We start from the raw sequence: 19,419 nt of genomic DNA, 5'->3' as shown, positions 1-19,419 counted from the left end.
GAAATATACATGTGCAAATCCCACTGTTTCATGGGTTTCAAACCGGAATAACAGACAACCTGTTCATGTGCCTGATTGCACAAGTGAGACCCTCAATTAGCCACAATTAGCTGCAGCAGGTTATGCAAACCTTGTGCGAACTCCAGTAGGATTCTGGCCAGTGTGTGCATAGTGTAAGAGTATTTCTATCCTCTCTAATGGTACTTCTTGCAGAAACACTCTAAGGTTGGTGTCAAAGCAATGGAATCTCATTCCTATGCTACTCCTTTCGAGTAGGAAAATGCCAACAATTTCTGCCATTGTAATATTACGCTAAACAATACGGTCTTGTTGAAAGAAGCAGACATACTTTTATGAGCATAAAAGCAGTGTCATCCAGTGCTCCCGGGGCGGAGATCAGAAGACTATCATGTCCACCAGCTGGCAGGAACAGATGGCAGAGCAAACAGTTGGTGGAGGAATTCATGTTGTTGTGATTTTCCTAAGGACAGACGAGGGAAATAAACATGTGCTTTCCCCTAATACCACATTTTAGTACCAGCCAGAAAGAAGCTGCAGATTAGCAAGAAATAAATTTATGATTGTTCATTGATTAGAAGTAAATGCAGCAAAGGGCCAGGGGACCTCAGACTTGCTCTGTTAAGACAGTTTGGATTAGGCCAAGAGGTGCTGCCTAAGCTAAAGCAGCAAATGATGCCCTTCCGTTACCTACGCCAGTAGGTACAACACCCAAATCCAACATACTGTAGTTGTTTTAGTACATGTGGCAGAGAAATCAGCACAAGAACTTCCATCCAACCCTGGCAGTGGGGGGGAAACCCAGTAAAAAAATCAAGTAGCTAACATTTTCCTGCACTTTCATGGCCTCCAAAACCTGTTGTCTGAGCTGACCACCCACTGTCCATTCTTATTACAAATTCCATGTACAGTCGTGCCCCGCTTAACGATTACCCGTATAACAATGAATTCGCTTCACGATGATGTTTTTGCGATCACAACTGCGATCGCAAAATGATGTTTTATATGGGTTTTTGTGTTTTTTTGTTTTTTGCTTACGAAGATCGTTTCTTGCTTTGGGAACTGATTCTTCGCATTACGGCGATCAAAACAGCTGATCGTCGGGTTTTCAAAATGGCCGCTGGGTGCTCAAAATGGCTCCCCGCTGTTTTTGGATGGATTCCTCGCTCTACAGGCACCGAAAAGGGCCATCCCTATGGAGGATCTTCGCTGGATGTTGAGTTTTTTCAGCCCATTGGAACGCATTGAATGGTTTTCAATGTGTTTCAATGGGCTTTTTTATTTCGCTTTACGTTTTCACTCTACAGCGATTTTGCTGGAACGAATTAACGTCGTCAAGCGAGGCACCACTTTGCTTCCACATGGCACCCTTGCAAACGATCATCTCCAGGAAACAGTTGGAGCACTATTGTGCACATCTTGCATGATGGCCAGGAAATAGCTTAAACTAGACCACACCACAAGCAGTCCAAAATGTGAGCTATATGGCCATGTGATCACACCCTTACAGTGTGATTTCCTGCTTGTTTTCTCAGAATTAAGCCCTAGTTAGAAATGGGTACGAACCACCATTTTGGCGATTCATCCCAGTTTGTTTACTGTCACAACAGCTATTTGGCTGTTCAGTGTCCCACCCCCTCCAAGGGGCACCCACTCAGAAGCAGCACCTGGAGGAGGCGGAGCAGAGAAGCCAGGACACCACTTCTGAGTGGATGCTCACTGGAGGGGGCGTGGCGCTGAACTGCCACGCACCTGTTGCAGTGGTGAAAAATGGAACATGCCCATCTCTAGTCTTAGTTATTCAGCGGGCTTGCTCTGTAGTTCATGGGCTGAACACAGTGGCATAAACAAATGTTGAAAATAAACTATTGATTGGCAACCTTGGTTAATGTTTTTTATTCTCAGCTTAATGGTGTCATAACATGCTCTTATGCCCTTTAATTTTTGCCTTCTAGCCTTATATAAACGTAATTGCTTTTGCACAAATATTAAAACATTGGCACTGCATAATAAGCAAAATCCTCTGAATTAAATGATTCAGAAGTCTGAATCAAAAGGCCTCCTAGGAAGTTGGAAATGCTTTCCCAAGCATGAAAATAAAACACGTTGCTTCAGGTACCTTTTATCCACTTGGACCAAGATAAACGTCTTTGCTGCTTTCTTAATAAACAAAACAAAAACAAAACAAAACAAGAAAAACCCTTTCCTTGACCAAATAAAATATTTTGCACTGTATACTAGATCTTTGTTCTGTTTTGGCCTTCCAAAACTAACATGAGCTTATTGGTGGCTGATGAAAAGCATCTGTGGCCCTCTTCTAAAGCCACCTGTTTTCCATCTAAGAATGTTCTTAGAAGTCTCCTATGTTTTTCTCAACCAAGGGAGGGCCCTAGTCATGCAATTCAGATGCGATTATCAGTTTAAATAACTCCTTAGGTCACATTTGCTTTGAAGTGATAAGATGAAAGCTCCTCTTCCTGGTGTCAAGCAGTATCATTACCAAGGCCAGTTAGAAAGAACAAAGCTAGCAGGCGAAAGGAAGGATCAGGACCATATAATCCTTTGGCTCTTCTCTGGTGCACAACAGTGAGGGAAACACTGGGGTACATATTCATGATTTTCTTTTTTAGCAAGGTCTGTTTGGCTGTTTTTAAGAACTCTTCTTATTTTTAAGTTAACAGCTGCTTGTCTGTTTTTATTATTGATGCTTTCTTTTTTAAAAAAGAGTGTGTTTTAAATGAGTGTTTTGAATATATTTGTATTTTTTTGTTTTTTAACTGCCTTGCATGTTGTACATATGGCAGGATATAGATTTTTTTTAAATGTGCATTAAAATGCGTCTTTTCTGTGTTTCCTCATATGCAAATGTATAGGCGTTCTCAATGTTTGAAGTAAGCCCACTTCTGGACAAACAAAGACCTGCCAGCTACAGCTGACAGGATTGCCAAAACGTTAATTGTTCTAAGCTCCAAACTGTGGTGGTAGCAAGAGCTTATACAAAGGTAGAATACAATCATCTTAAAACAAACATCAAGATTAAGAAAACATTCCAAAAGTAAAAATGTGTGTGATGTTCCATCAAGTCATTTTTGACTCATGGTGACCCCTAAGACATGCAACAAGTGATTTTACCAAAGCCAACCCCCATGGCCAACCAGGGATTCAAACCCAGGTCTCCTGAGTCCTAGTCGAACCTCTACCTACTACACTACAGAGGTTCTCCAGAATAAAAATAACAATGAACAAGATAAAAAAAATGTAAGGATCAGCAAAACCGCCTACATGTTGGGACCATCCTTGTAGTCATGAGCGTATGGACTATCATGATGCGCATTAGCATTCAACTACAATAAGGTCTTCCCACCAAGGACAATCATTTGTTGATCTTCTACATAGTGTTATCCTGCCACAAGTTCAGATCTTACCACAACCATCACTTAAAAAATTAACACATCAATGTAAAATCACTCCAATTTTATGGAGCAACTTTGTACAAACTGCCATGTTAAACCATCAGGTGGCAGGTAAATTAAATATTTTTATTCATGTTCAACTGTCCTGATGCAGTGCACATTAGAAAGAGTACAATGATATTTAGAGATAAAAAATAGTATAAACTAATATAGTTTTCATAATGCATTGTATTCTGCATAAACACCAGCAGAAGCCACAACATCAACAACAATTTGTGTAATTTAAGTGAACATACTTACAGTATAATCCTATAAATGCCTATACACTGGAGTTCTATTCATGCTGGAGTGAAGAAAGCCCCACTGAGTTCAGCGAGAAATAATTCCAGGTAAATGAATTTAGCCCTAGAGTCTTACTTTCTTTCCCATCTCTGTACACATTTGAAAATACACAGAATTTGATAGAATGAAATATCTCCAGACAATTTCTGTTGAAAAATAACAGATGTTTAGAACACATTGAAGATTAATATTTAGCCTTTTATAAAATAGCAGCTGATTATATAAACTAAACCTCTTCTGGAAAAAACAGGAAAACTTCTGTTTCACATAATCTGCTTTTAAAGAGGAATTATTTCAGGGGGTCAGGTGGGAGCTTAGAAACTTTGCACACAATTGTTTGAACCTCACCTTATGAGGCTATCTTTTCCCAATAAATATTCTTTACAAAGGTGATAAATATATAGTATTTTGAAGGAATTACAGAAGTGAGGTTGATGCAATACTGTATGTACTGAAATTATAAGGCACGATTTTGGTTAAGTACTTTAAAGTTCCTTTGATGCCTTTAATGGTGGGTCTACCACTGAATACCAGTTTGTTTTAATAGGATTAGACTTCTAACTTTTGCTTTTGGAAGTACAAATACCCATGAACAAATATTTTCATTACTACTCTGTCCTTTTGGGGTTGAAGGTCATTATTACCAGACCTCCAGGCAAAGGTTTTCCATGGCAACTTCTTCAGACCTGAACAAGTTGTCCTCCCGCCATTCATACTGGCCTTGAAAAGCAGACTCAGCTTAAAACTACCACGATCTTAAAAGGTTCCTTTTCTTTCTTTCTTGAATCTATTTTTTAAATCCAAAAGTATGCTTTGAATCTTTTGTCAGGACTGACATCTAGAATATTGTCCTCTCGTAAAAAGTGAAAACTCTATTCTCCTTGAAAAACCACACCAGTCAACCCTGACCTCATGTCTGCCAGGTGTGTTGGATCAGAACTCCCATCATCCTCAGTGCCAACATCACCATTAGAGAACAAAATCCTACTGAAAATCAATGAGTTGACTCCATCTTAGGGCAATTAGTCATGAATATGTCAACTTCCATTTTATATAACCATCATACCCTTTTGTTCAGCTTTGTCTGTTTTCTCGGTGGTAATTTCTGCACCACTCCAATGCAAAGCGAGAAAAGTAAAATACTAATGGATGCTAGATATCATCTTTACTCATTTCCTCTGTTACTTTGGTTACATTTTTGTTTTGTTCCAGGATAGCTATGATGAAATCCATAAGATAGATAAGCTAGTTCCACGTTCATGAGCAATGTGGTTGACCCTACCACGTACACAGTTGAGAGAAATAGAAATCATCGTACCATTATGAACTTTGAAAGAAGAACGCAGGCTAACACTGGTCCAAATGGCTCCTTCTGGCATTTGACCACCGACCTGCTGTGCAACTGCTTTAGGTTGTCCACGATCACTGATAAGCTGATTCAGAGTCACTTGGAGCATATTACAGGAATGAATCAACTTTAAGGTAAATGCAACACTAGCAACTCCCCTTTCGTTGAATACAAAATATTTGTGAGCATATTGTCCAGCAGAAATGAGATGGATTTGTTCTTCACTTGGTGAGACCTGAGTAAAATCCAATAATCTGTTTCTGACAGCACCTGTTGGCAGCCCCCTTATGGAGACCAAGGCTGAAAGTTCGGTGGAAACCGCGGATGGGATCCAGATGAGGCTAAGCATGCTAATCCCAGAACTGTCTCCAAAATAACGAACACTGCATTGTGCTGGGGACAGGATTTCAAAGCTGAGCAGATCCCCAGCTTCAACTCTGGTGGCCCCAGAGGCAGATATTGTTGTGTCTCTGTAATTGACACCAGACTTATGCACAGTCATTAGTTCTGTATTGGTGCCATTTCTGTTGAGGTAAGACGCCAGGGAAAACCCTTCGCGAATGCAGGTATGACCCATGGAGTATAATGCTTGGTGGAAAACAAACTTCACAACACCCGTTTCAGTAAACCTGATGGCTCTGCCATCGTGGGACAAAGCCAGCATGTAAGGGTCGGAAAGAGAAACCAATTTAAAGGCTGGCCGATAGTTAGTTTGGTAGTGCACAGCAGTTGATGTTTGGGCTGTCATCGCCACTGCCCCGGTGTCATGGGACAACCAAAACAAACTGAGAGGTGCATGGAGGTCATAAATGTTTAAGTCTTTGCTTTGGTTGCAGAATTGATTAGGGCTTTTCAAAAAAACAGAAAGAACATGGCCTGGTTCTACCTCCGTAGCGCTACTCAGAGTTACGCTCTGCAAAATTTTGCCTTCTGGCTGTTCAACACGAACTCCGCTCAACTCGTAGTCTTCTTCACTGTTGTTGAATTTCAAAGAAAGGTGGAGGAAATTCCTACAGTTGTGTTTCACCGCAAAATTGAAGTCAGCCCACATTAAGCCATGCTGTTTGAACAGCACCCTGTTGCCCTCCACCGTCACTATATTGCACTCCTCTTCTCCCTTTATCGTCAAGTCAAAGCCTGGATAAACTTGAGAAGCGCTAGACGTTGCCAAAGGGAAAACAAGGTGTGCCGCCCATGACTCCGAAAGCTTGTTTTCACTGGCGGTTGAACAAATGGTATCACTAACAAGAGTACAGGGGAAAGCAACTACCCCGTCTTCACACGTCAGGCAAGCTTGGCACTCCAGCACCTCTTTGTTGAAGAAATATTCCTCTCCACACAATCGCAATGCAGCCTCTTTTTCAGCAACACCCAGACATCGGAAACCTCCTGTTCATAGGAGGAAAAGACATTTTCTGTTACAGGCCCATATTTTAGTCCTTTGTTACAGCGTTTATATCCTGTCTTTCCATACCCCAACAGAGCCAACCCTACCATCAGGCAGAGTGACACAGTTGCCCAGGGAGCAGAGGCACTGGTTGCAATCCAGTACCAAGTTGCAACTAGAGTAGGCTCATTGAATCAGTATGGATTTCATGAGTAAATTTCTAAATTCAATTTATTCGTCTGATTGTGACTAACTCCTGTATTTTAGCCACAAAATAATAGATCCATGAATGACTAAACCACCAACTTAGGGTTTAGAGCATAATATTTTGGAAGACTTGTGGTAAAAATTTTAAACCATAGCATCAATATGTACTTCCAAAGTAGATGTCACCTGCTGCAGAAATCTACTAATTAAACTATTAGTTGAGCTCAGCAGATAGAACAATCAATTACACATACATATGTTTTGACTACAACATACATCATCCCCATCAAGTAGGGACAATGAAATTAGTAGTCAAACACTTCTGGAGGTTACCAAGTTGGGGAAGGTTTATGTGTTTCTAACATTATGTGCAAACAGGCTAACATGATAAGCTCGTTTCTTCCCTTTGCCTTCAAAGGGACTCAAGAACAACTGCTTCATCGGGATCCAACCTAACATAATTTTAGGTGCTTCGCACTGTGCTGTGAGCAAATAGTACCATTTTTTGTTATTCCCAGCAAGGCAGTCATTTACCTGGAGTGTTTAGGCATTTTATTCTTTCCCCACAGATGCTTGGTGACTCAACGCATTCATCTCTATCCTAAAAAACAACAAAGGCATGTTCAAACAAAACTCATTGTTTCCTAAGGAAATTGTTATATCCCCAACTAGAAATTAGTACACCAGTTACACAGACTTGAATACCAGATTTCAGAAAATACTGAAATAGTATTTATCCACAGTAAGTCTCAACTAGAGTAGGCTCATTGAATCAATAAAACTTAGAGGAGTTCCACTGATTCAATGGGCCTACTCTAGTTGCAACTTACTACTGGATTTCAGCCAGTGGCTATGCCACTGAAACATACCATTTTCAAAACACACACATACACAAAAAAACTTCTGCCATTTTTCTTCAGCTCTAAACTTACCTGTTCAGAAATCATACATTTGGGGAAGATTTCCTTTTTGATAAGCATTTTTGCCCAAAGTTATACCATTTGACCCCCATATCTTCAGTGGATCAGTTCCAAGCCCCCACCCAAGGATGCTGAAAAATGCAGAATGTTATTTTAATAATTAATGCTATACATAGCATGGTCTCTGGTTCCCTCTAGTAGCCAGTTCTGGTAACGTCATCGTTAAAAATATATATATATATATACTGGAATTGTGGAATGTTTCTTTTAATATTTTTTATATTTTCAGACTGTGGATAAGTGAATCAGTGGATTCTGATCCCACAGATAAGGGGTTCCTACTTTATACTGAAATAGTAATTAACTGCCTTTATCCAGAAGGAATACTCCAAATCCTGTTCTATTCTTTGACTACAAAAGTATAGAAAAGAATCAGTAATGTGTGGCCCACCACCTATTATTGGACTACAGTTCCCATCATCTCCCAGCATTGACTATGCTGGCTTAGGGCGGATGGGAATTGCAGTTCAATGTGAGGACCAGACATTTCCAGCCTTGATATACAGATATATTAGATAGCAACAAACCCAGGAGATCGCTGGAACCACGGACAGCATGGGTACCTGGAAAGAGTGTACCTCACCCCCAAATTTTGGGGAGAGGCATTCCCCTCTGCCCTGCTCATACACTGCATTCACATGGGAGCCTCTAGGACAGTGGTTCCCAACCTTGGGTCTAAACTCTCAGAAGACTTCCCCACTAGCTGTGCTGGCCAGGATTTCTGGAAGTTGCAGACCAAGAACATCTGGAGACTCATGGTTGAGAATCACTAGTCTATGGCCTCAACAGCTGTAGAAGCTGTATTTGTTTTCAATCTTTGCTGTTCTAACCATTTATGAACCAACCACCCTGCTACTATTTGACTGTCATTCAACATTTCAAATACTCAGAAATGTTGCTTTGATCAAGTATGAGCAACTGAGGTTGCATCTTCTACAGTCTCTCAATGTTAGCTCTGCTGGCTATGGCTGATGAGATTTATAAGCCAGAAACAAAGGATATCCCTGACCTAGAAGAAATATGATCTAGTAAGCATGATTGTCTCCTGTTTTATTGATCTTGCAGTGTGAGATGTTTAAAGAAAATGACAGACAGAAAAGAAGAGCACATGCCATCAGCTTTTATCCCTATAGCATTGGTGAGGAATGTGTGGCCTATAGATTTTTATGTGTATTTTTGCTTACAACTCCCATCAGTCCTACTTAGCACAGCCAATGATGAGAGGTTATGGTAGCTGCAGTCCAAAGATATCTAGAGGGGATGTCTCACACTTGTTCTGAAACGCTGATACACACTTAGTGAAAGAGAAGCACAGAGGTTCCGTTCCCAAGACAACGCACACAGCATCTTGGCCCAGTTTTCAGAGTTTCCCTTCAACTAGCACAAGGAAATCCACTTTGCTGACCCAACTGCATATGCCTATATCAACATTTAATGACATCCAAAAGCATATAGCATCAAAACACGATGAAGGTTTTGTTTGTATTTTAATCTTTTTGGAGCATTTCGTTGTATAATGTCAGAGTGGGCAAATTCTGGGGGCTTGTTGCCCAATGCAGATGGCACAGGCCCAAAAGTGCCCCCCCCCCCAATGGCCACTTCAAAATAATCAAATAGGAAGTGGTCAACCACTTCTAGAATCTTTTGGCTGGAAGTCTTGGGGGAACCTCCAAGATCCGGGGGGGGGGGGAGGACATTTGTAGACACTTTTTTTTTTGGCCAAAACAGATCTATTTTGGCCAAAAAAGGAGAGTCGAAAATAAATCAGGGCTCAGGCGTAGCTCTGAGGGCCGCAAACATGCTCCTGGAGGCTGCATGTAACCTGTGTGGCAAACTTTGGCCTCCCCTGATATCAAGACATTAAATGAAAACTCTTAAAGTTTAGAGCAGGAGGATAGCATCACCTGGCAGATCCGATCGGCATTTGCAGAACATTCAGACAGCTGGAAAAAGCCGGCAGGGCACAAAGTGCATCTTTCACACCGAGAGGGTGTCTTCTGGAAATTGCAAAATTCACCACTTTCACAAAGGCCACAGCCCATCAGAGGCTCCCCAATCACTTTGGCATCAAACTCAATTTTATGGCCAGAGTAGGACTTCTGAAGGTGGCTCCTGAGTTGGTTCCGAAGGCCTTGTAGATTGCCTTCAAAATAGTGCTGGAGATCCTCTTGCAAACCCTTCAATGACATCTGCTTCACAGTGTCAAAAAGCATGCCATACTGGACTTTTATCAGATCCATCTGTTCATACATTTTCCTCTGTTGCTCAATAATTTCTCGCTGCTGGGTAACCAATGTATTCTGTTGCTCTGCCAACTTTTGCTGTAAATCCATGATTAAGGTCTGCTGGCTTTTGAGAGCTTCAACAAACTTCTCTTGTCCTTTCATGAGCTGAAGCTGGAGTACAAGGGCATCTTCAGATGGGACTTCATTTTCCCCTTAAATACAAATTGCAACATGACAGACAGAGAGATAGATAAATAAATAGGAGATGAGATATATGATATGATATTTGAATATACAATAATTGTTTACAATGAAGTGGAGAACCTCTGATCTGCCTCTCTAAAAACTGTTCTCAGTCTTGGATATGTAAAGAAAACTTTTCTGTCTCTGATCAGTGACTGGAGATAACGGCGATTCTCTTTGTCACTCTCAGGTGGAGCTTTGAAGAATTTACTGGATAATGTGCTTTCCTCATTTTAATCCTATTCCCTACATAGAAATGGGGCAACAAAAGTGAAACCAGAGCCCTCAGTAAACATTGAAAAATAACAGCTGAGAAGGCTTCAAACCATTTAGGGAAAGGGTGGGCCCTGCAACTACACTCTTAATTGGCCTGCTGGCATGACCAGGATGACACCACTAAATATGGCTGCATCCTTTATTTGGCCCTGGGAGCACTGCATGGCACACCTGCCTCCCCCAAAACAGATCCCCATCTCTGGATGGTATCATACTCTTGAAATCATGGGTTCCTAATCTTGGACCCAATTTTTTTTAATTGGCTTATTGGGTATTTGTGTGTCAGTGTGCACACTTTTTTAAACAGGACATCCAGTTAGTTGAGACCTAAGGGCTACTCAGTTATTTCCAAATTGGATTGTTGTGCTTTGTTGCTTTTAAATGTGTTTTTAGTATTGATTTTTTCCCATTTTTAATAAAATGCTTGTTTAATTCTTTTTTAGTATTTGCATACTTAACTGTTTTTAGCTTTTAAATATTGTCCTTTTTATGATTTAAGCTGCCTTGGGTCCTTTTGAGGAGAAAGGCAGGATAAAAATATTTTAAATAAATTCCTTTTAGTGTAAAATAAGCATGTGGAAAGAAGGAGTACAGTGTCCCTCATTAACTCCCCCACTTATGACACCTTCTTAGGCATCAAGAGTGATGAGTTGGAGTTGCAGAGAGTTTCTGCTCTCTGTTGGGGATCTCCCACTGAAGTTGCAACCCTCAGAAATCAAGGTTGAGCATCGCATGGTGAACCTTCACTGTCACTCATATGCTCCCCCTTCTTGCATTTCTCTTGTACGTGGCAAGAAACATCTGAATAGGGCTTTCCTCTGCCCACGTGTCAACCCTGCTGGAAGCCATGAGAAAAGCACCTCAGGAGCACAGAACCTTCCCACAGCCTTTCATACCTGGCTTAGCACCTACCTGGCTTAACATCGCAAGTCAGTTGGACGCCCAGAGTGGCACTCCCAATTTCAGAAGCTGTGTAGGCAAGATCTTCTCCAACAAACTGGGCTGCCCTCTCAGTTTCTCTGACCAGGGAGGGCTCAGGACAGCTTCCCTCCTGGTTTGGGGGACAAGGGACAGCCTGGATAGCTAGCCTCGGCTTCTGGCGAAGACGTGGGGGCAACCGACACTCGATGCCTTTGCAGTTCCGTAGGGTACCATTGGGAGCCCTAATGGCACAGTCTCCTCCTCCTCCTCCTCCAAAGCAACTCTCTGCTGTGTGCCTTGTGGACAGAGAGCTGTGTTCAAGTCTTCCACCCACAAAGGGTTGCTGTTGCTGCCGCTGCCTCTGCTGTTGCTGGAGGGAAAAGAGAGGTGGTGGTGGCGGCTGCTTGCTCTGTGTCTGCCCTTGCACAGGGCTGGTGGGGTGAAGAAAGGCACGGGATGTATGCCCAACCCTGCCTGAGCAGTGAGGCCCCTGGCACTGCTGTTTGCTGGGCGGATGCTCATTGTTGCTGTTCCTGCTGCACGGGGGGCTTCTGCAGAGCTGAGCGCTAACACATCCTCCTTCGCCTGTCAGAAGCCAGAAACAAACTCCTAGCCAGCAAGAGCAAGTCCAGTAGGGCGGTCTCACCAGCATCTCAAGTCACAGCTGCAAGAATGAATGAATGAATGAATGAATGAATGAAGTTATTTATTTATTTATTTATCTATTTGTTTGTTTATTTATTAGATTTTTACCCCGCCCCTCTAGACAATGTCTACTTGGGGCGGCTTACATAGATAAAAACACATCAATATAACATACAGTATATAAAATCCTAAAGGATACAATTATAGCGATTAATTCTGAACAATACATTATCAAGATGGCATAAATATGAATGAATGAATGAATGAATGAATGAATGAATGAATGAATGAATGAATGAATGAATGAATGAATGAATGGTGTTTATGCCTCCATTCTTACGCTCTCTCTACAGTTTATCAGTGAAATCAAGACATGACACTCGCCACCCCTTGGGTTTAGAATTTAAAAAGACAAGACAGACAAAGAGAAAGGGAAGAGGATGGAAAAGGAAAGAGAAAGCTCAGGAGTCAGCAAGCCAGTGAAAGAGAATTTTTTTGACCCTGCTCATATATGGGATTTTAAAAACCTCTCATACATCAAAAACCCTTTTAGGTACACTACAAGTCAGAAGCAACTTCATAGCACATTATAGCAACTACCTTTTGGATTGTGAAGCATGCCTGTTTGATTGTTTAGGGAACTAACAGATAGAAAGTAATACAGCCAACATACAGAACAGTAAATAGTGACATGCTTCAACAACATTTCCTCATGGCGACTAAGAAGTAACAACTTCTTTCTCCAAAACCGTGCTCTTTGGAAAAGCAGTCCATCGATTTCATGAGAATTCACTTTTAAATGCTTGGTAGGACTGGCCTGTTGGAGTGAAAACAAGATTTGAAAGCAACCCTTCCTAAAAAAAAAAAAATCTCTCTTTTTTGCCACAAATATTTTCTTCATTCACCCTTATTAGGACAGATAAGGTCAGATTCAACAAACTGGAGACCACCCCACGGTTGGAACTGCTAGATACTCGGGAGACCCAACGCACAGATATTTTTTACACTGGCGTGTCACCTGAATAAGATATAGCCAGTTTACACGTACTGTATACACACCTAATCTTGATTGAGGCTGTTATTCTAGACTATTGATCTGGCCCACCCAGCACCCACTTTCTGAAAAGACATCAGAAGACAAATAAATACCCCTTTGGTAGTTATCTAGGTATTAAGTCAAAAGTCATTTAAAAAACACACAACTGTCAAATATATATTCGGATTCAAATAATCCTTTGTCTCTTCTTTTGTCAGTGGAGTTTATAAGCGATCTGGCTCCGTCCGTCTCCCCCCCCCCCCCCGGAAGGTGCGGTCTTGCCCCACCACAAACTTTTACTTTCAAACCACATTTAAAATGAACAAAAGCAAAAAGCGGCCAAGTCTTAAGGAAGCCACCGAGCGCCTTACCTAAAGATAAGGTGCCGATGAAGCTGGGGAGGGGGAAAACAACACAAAACAAAAAATAGAAGATCTATCGCGTCTTGGATCCGGGGGTTAGTCGCCGGATGAATCAAAGAATGGAGAGGGGGCGGAGAAGCGGGGCAGGGGAAGGGCTGGCCCTCCAGCCGGGAACGGATCGCCTTTGCCGGCGCCTCTTCTGAAAACCTGGCCGGGAATATGAACGTGGAGCTTCTCTGGAGCCATCCTTGGTATCCGATTTCCCAAGCACCTCTTTTCAACGCTTGAAACTCCCGCAGAGGCAAAAGGCAGCCAAAGGGTTAAAAAGAAGCAGCAGCTAAAAGATCCTTCAGGGGAGGAGTTGCCAGGAGAGAACGGATCCGCAAAGTTTGGGGAAGTTACTTTTATGGGGCTGCGGATCCCAGGATCCCAATAATGGCCATGCAGGCTCCACGATCCTGAAAAGGGGGGGGGGGAAGGACACCTAAGGGCTTTTCCCGAGCACAGCTGAAATCTCCTGGCTCAGAGAGAGTCGGGCACGCTCGCCAACGCGCGAAGGCCAAAGCTGGACTCAAAAAGTTCAACCCTAACAGCTTGGGGAAGAAAGAAAGAAATGAGGAAGACCGAATCTGAGATGGATTGGCTCGTTTAAGGAACTCGGGGCTGTGGGTTTGGGAGAGCTGAGCTGTTCATGAGTAGACCTTTTGGAAGCCAGTAGTTCACAAGGTGGCCATACATCGGAAGCAACCTAAAAGCACAAGGCAACAACACTAATAAGAACCAGTGTTTCAAGTGCTTCTTACTGAGACCCAGGGTGGTCCAAGATCTTTTGCTGCCTGAGGCAAAGCAAAACAGCAACACGTTCAGTAATAATTTGCTGACTTTTATGATGCTTGAGGTTGTCACCTCACAGTGCCCTGTGATAAAGCTGAGCTTGCTGGAACAGTGTACATGTTCTGTGTACAAAAGGTCTTAAAGAGACCACCCAAACGCTCCATATTTGAAGGGAAAGAGCTCTCTTCTTCCAACCCAACCCGCTCTGCTTCTCAGACCTTCGAGGGGTCGCTTATGGAAAAGACCATAGCTTTCTTCAGGTATTATACCTGGAAGTATGAAGGCTGAATGGCTGGTGAGGAAGTGGCATGCTCAGAAACACTCTTGATTTCTGCCCTTTGTACTTTCAGGAGTATAGTCTGAAGAGGGTTTTCTGTGCTGGAGGCCTTGGCAAGGCAATGACCATCTCACATGGCAAAACTAGGCTTGAATGGAGAAATGGTCTGATGTAGTAGAAAGCAGCTTCCTGCATTGCCTTAAAAGGGAGTGAATGCTGTGACTAACCAGGCATCATCACTCAGTACCTGCATGAAGACAGGCTCCCTTCCTTGAAGGGGCTGTGTCTTTCCACAGGCTGGTATAATATTTGCCTCGAGATGGTTACACACCTCAATTATATTTAAGAAGTGTGTAACCTCTTAAATCCCAGCCAAGAACACGAGATGTCTCTGATACATATTGGATCCATTCTAATATCACTGTTACCTTTGGAACACATTCGCGGATGCCAGCATGCTCACATGTACACACCCAGCAAGAATCCTACAGGATTCAAGCTATGGTTAAATATTCCTTGATGTCCTGGACATCGGAATGCAGATATCTTCCTTCTGGATGAAATGGCAGAAATCTCTGTAGACTTTTCTCCCCTCTGTACATTTTGCTGCTCATCTTGTCCCCATATGGCTTTGTGAAATCATTTTCCTACACATAAAAGAATCATTTTTGAACTTAGTCCCAAATACATGGAAATATATTGACTCCATGTGAGTTACAGACTCTGGACTAAGCTCTCAGTTTATCAAAAAAAAAACTTGACAGTTCTGAAGCAATACAGTATATGGACAATCTGGTTTCTTTGACTAGGAAAAAAAATACAGAATGCAGAGAAAATGCCATAGGGTTTCAGTTCTTTAAACAGGTAAATATGCTTCATTCCTAGGTCATTCCAACAGGTAGCCAATATATTCAAGTTAATGTCAGAAATGTAGTCCATCATTCCCCTTCAGTTAACTCAGAACTTCTAAACAGATGGCGACAGCCACAACACACATAGAGTATAATGACATCAGCTCTTTGGTTATTATCTTAAAATATGTAAAGGAGGATCAAGGCCCAGGTGGCCTTAGATTGGTTTGGATAAACTCACCATTATAAAGTAGAAATGTATGGTGGTGAAGCAGAACATGTATAGTTCTTCTGATGGACTATCTGCATACATCTGAAATGCTTATTGTTTCTTGGGATTTTTATATAGCAACCTATCTCTATCTCTACCACACAGACACAGAGGTTCAAACCAGATACTATAGTAAACCTGTGCGTCAATATGTGAATCCCCTGTCCCTTGCATCCAGAAAGGGAAAGGGTCCACTAGATCAGTAGTCCCCAACCTTGAGCGTCCAGATGTTCTTGGACTTCAGCTCCCAGAAATCCTGGCTGGCAGACGTGGTGTTGAAGGCTTCTGGAGACCCAAAGTTGGGGACCACTGCACTAGATAAGAAGAGAAGGCTCCTCTAGATGGTGCATTTGTTTCACAAATTGTACCTGAGTTTTTTCCTAAGTTCCTGTGTTGTTTTTCCCCTGCTGTCCAGACAATGTCAGGCTTGAACTAGTGTGAATCAGTGACAAACTCTTGACACGAACGAAGGCTTTCCATGGCAAAATGTCTCACTGTGGAGCATGGTTCTTTTTGTCCCAGCTTGCTATGGGGGCAGGATTTACAGATATGGCAGCTTCCTGCTTGGAAGGCTTCGAAGTCTATATTTAAAGTGCACAACAAACAAACAAACAAAAACACCAAACATCTCCAGGACTCTTCCTAGTGAGCAACTGCTTATTCATAAATTAAAAACAAAATGAAAAGCAAACAAAAACAGTTCAAGATATTGCTGTTACAATCCAAGTTTTTCTATTTGGATGTTGTGCTCTGTTGCTGTTAAATATGTTTTTAGTATTGATTTTTCCTGTTTTTAATATCATACTTGTTTAATTCTTTTTAAAATATTTGTATATATTGTTTTTAGCTTTTAACTATGGTATTTTTAAGGATGTAAGCTGCTTTGAGTCCTGTTAAAGAGAAAAGTGGGGTAAACACACACACACACACACACACACACACACACACACACACACACACACACACACACACACACACACACACACACACACACACACACACACATATACAAGCAGCCAAATTAGAGCTGGGTGTAAGTTCATTGGATGGTTAGTTTTCCCAATCAGAAACTTTTTATTACATACAAAGTTAACAGGAAAATAACAAAAGCAAGCAACAACAACAACAACAAAGGATCCAAGAGATGGATAATAAAACCCTGGAGTTGGGTTTAAAACACATTATAAGATGTGTTTGAAAGGATTACAGTGTTTTCCAATTGGGCAAGAATTCTGCACCTCACCGCACACATTTTTTTTCTCTCTCTCTCTCAAAATAGCACTCCCTCTGTTTTGGTGTCCTTTGGGTCCTTTCCATGTGGAAATCCTGACATTTCATATTTCATATGCTCCAGAGGGATATGCTTCTGCATGATGGTCACTGGAACTGTTTGCAGAATTTTATCAGGCACATATTCTCTTGCATAAACACAGGTAGTATGGATTCACCATTAGGGGTTTACAGATCTTTTAGATGCAAAAGTTGCTGAAGAACCTCTCATTTTTTTCAGCTGTTATTACATAATCTGGACTCAGATACCAGATATCTTTTCATGGTAGATATCATCTAGAGGAGAGGAATCTGATCTTAGATCTCACATACACAAAGCGAATGTGTTGTTGTGACACTAATGTAGATTTATTTTAAACAGGAGTTGGAATTTTCGTCCCTATCTGCTGATAAGGCTAATCATACTATACACTGAGAGATGCTTCCCCCCACCTCTCTTCTATGTTGTTTAAAAAGCAGCATCAATCCTAACTGGTTGGGGTGGATGTGGATCCCACCAGTCCCTTCTCCCAGGGGGTTCAGCAGCCGAGGAGCCCCCAGGCCAAAATTCCACAGGCACCAGCCTGGTTTGGTCACTGATGGCAGTTTTTATTAAAGGCACAGAATCAGCTTCTGTTACCCCCCCCCCCCATTCCCAGGGGGTTGGGCACAATCAGTCCAACTGGGGCCCCCAATTGACTTCACTGGGGTCCCTGAAAGTCCAAGTCTGGAGAAGTGAGCAGGAAGTATATAAGTCCTAATTCAAAGTGCAATCCTTTTAGAGAAGACTGGTCAAGATGAGTGATAGGGACCGGTCTCCCTGGTGTTGCTTTTCCTGGAGCCTCCTTGGCTGCACCCATTTCTGCTTGCATCTCCAGCACCAGAGCTGGGGGTGGGGGGTGTAGGCTCTGCTGGATGGTGAAGATGCTAAAGCTGGGGGATGCATTGCCAGAGCCTCAGGTCCCCAACTTCTTCCCTAGCCAAACAGGCTGGGAGGTGGTTCCCCTTGTCCTCTGTCCCTGTTTGCACCCTCATGTAGGTGCAGAAGATAAGGTCCCAATGCTCAGCTGCCTCCTCCAATGTCTCCCCTTCCTCTAGTGTGGTTGATGATAACAGCCCTGAGCCCTGCAACGTCTGCAGCTCTCACATCTTTGCCCAGCTGCCCCATATCAGGCAACAGCCATGCCCCCCACCTGTGGGAGTGCATCTCCATCAGCTACAAACCCAGAAGAGTCTCTCTCTCTCTCTCAGGCTCCCCTGGACCTGAGGGGCAGGACTAGATGGCCTGCTGGAGGCTCCTGAGGTGAATCCCTCACAATCGATTGAGTCTGTTTTATTTATTGTTCGGATCTACATTATCTTTCCTAAGCCAATTTTTCACACACAGAGGGAAAGTGAAGCTTGGATACTTCCTCCACCCCCAGATACCAATTTCCAAAAGGCCACATCTCACTCAGTCTAATAAGAGGATCAGCCCTGACTCTCTGGCTATTCTCCTGTATTAGACAGTAAGGTTCTGTATGTTTAAAATCTGCAGAGCTCTCAAACACATTCTGTAAACTGATACAGTATTTGCTTCAAGCTGTGTGGTATTTATGGGGCAGGAGCTTTATGTCCTCCGTGTGGTTTTCTTTCTAGACTGGCACTCCAGACATTATTCTATCCATGCTAAAAACAAATTAAAATTTAAATAATTTATGTTCAGTGATATATTTATTTTACAAAGCCTAACATGTTGTGTAGATAGATAGACAGACGGAGATAGAAAGAAGGGGGGAGAGAGTTCACTGCAAATGAGCCAGATGCTGTCTATAACATTTCTAAAAGCTCTTATCTTCAAGAGTGATTTTCATTAGATGATCCAAAGACGTTGTTTTGGACTCTGAAGACAGAAGACAGAATAGGCTGGCAGGAACTATTTTACAATAGGGGAAATTTATCCATCTCTTGCAAAGTATATTGTTATTACTTCCACTTCAAACACTGAGTCCCCACAATCAATCAATCAATCAATCAATCATTCAATCAATCATTCAGATAGCTAGGTAGGTAGATAGCTAGGTAGCTAGCTAGCTGGCTGGCTGGCTGGATGGATGGATGAATGGATAGATAGACAGATAGACAGATAGACTATGCCCCCAAATATATATTTACATTATTTGTTTGCATAATCCAGTTAATTCAGGGTGCGACTAGGTGGGGATTTGTGTTGTTGTTGGGCCCAGTCTGGGGACAGGTTGGTTCGCTCCTTTTCCTGGCGAGTAGACCACGTACGTGTCATTGCACATCTGCCTATCCCTGATGCATGCCTACCTGCACCTTTGGGGTCACTGGTAGGGCTACTGTGCTTTTTTAAAAATGTAGGTGGAATCATACCTGTTCTCAGGGCTAGTAAGGCCTTCCTCACACATTCTCCTCCCCCTGCCCATCCTTTGTTGTACCCAATTAATATAATCTCTTTTTGGTTAAATGTTGCAGTCTTCTAGCAGTATTCTCAGCATTGATGTCAAAGCC

General features: G+C 42.3%; 1 protein-coding gene across 3 annotated transcripts; it reads right to left on the bottom strand.

Annotated features, from left to right (window-relative positions):
* Positions 1–3,536: 3,536 nt before the first annotated feature.
* On the bottom strand, positions 3,537–17,916 carry LOC110083171 (uncharacterized). 3 transcript variants are annotated; one of them, XM_078378629.1, is made up of 6 exons: positions 13,413–17,916; positions 11,352–12,024; positions 9,600–10,132; positions 7,250–7,316; positions 5,092–6,510; positions 3,537–3,919 (listed from the first exon to the last, which is right to left on the bottom strand). In XM_078378629.1, the coding sequence occupies exons 2-6, from the start codon at positions 12,010–12,012 to the stop codon at positions 3,837–3,839; spliced, it is 2,763 nt and encodes a 920-aa protein (XP_078234755.1). In that variant the 5' UTR covers positions 12,013–12,024; positions 13,413–17,916; the 3' UTR covers positions 3,537–3,836. The 3 variants fall into 3 exon arrangements, with proteins under 3 accessions (XP_078234755.1, XP_020657071.3, XP_072859141.2); XM_020801412.3 differs by having other exon boundaries at positions 3,537–6,510; XM_073003040.2 differs by lacking the exon at positions 13,413–17,916 and adding an exon at positions 12,679–13,276 and having other exon boundaries at positions 3,537–6,510.
* Between the last annotated feature and the right edge of the window lie 1,503 nt (positions 17,917–19,419).

The sequence above is a fragment of the Pogona vitticeps genome, chromosome 6, assembly GCF_051106095.1.
Source record: "Pogona vitticeps strain Pit_001003342236 chromosome 6, PviZW2.1, whole genome shotgun sequence".
Lineage (NCBI taxonomy): Eukaryota > Metazoa > Chordata > Lepidosauria > Squamata > Agamidae > Pogona > Pogona vitticeps.
Note: the sequence above shows the minus strand (reverse complement) of the source record. Positions and strands in the feature narration are given on the sequence as shown.

Coding starts and splice junctions, on each gene's coding strand:
- LOC110083171 (XM_020801412.3), bottom strand. CDS start 12,012: ATGCTGGTGAGACCGCCCTACTGGACTTGCTCTTGCTGGCTAGGAGTT. Junction 7,317..9,599: donor ATGCCGATCGGATCTGCCAG/GTGATGCTATCC, acceptor GTTGTTTTTTAG/GATAGAGATGAATGCGTTGA. Junction 6,511..7,249: donor AAAATGCCTAAACACTCCAG/GTAAATGACTGC, acceptor TCCTATGAACAG/GAGGTTTCCGATGTCTGGGT.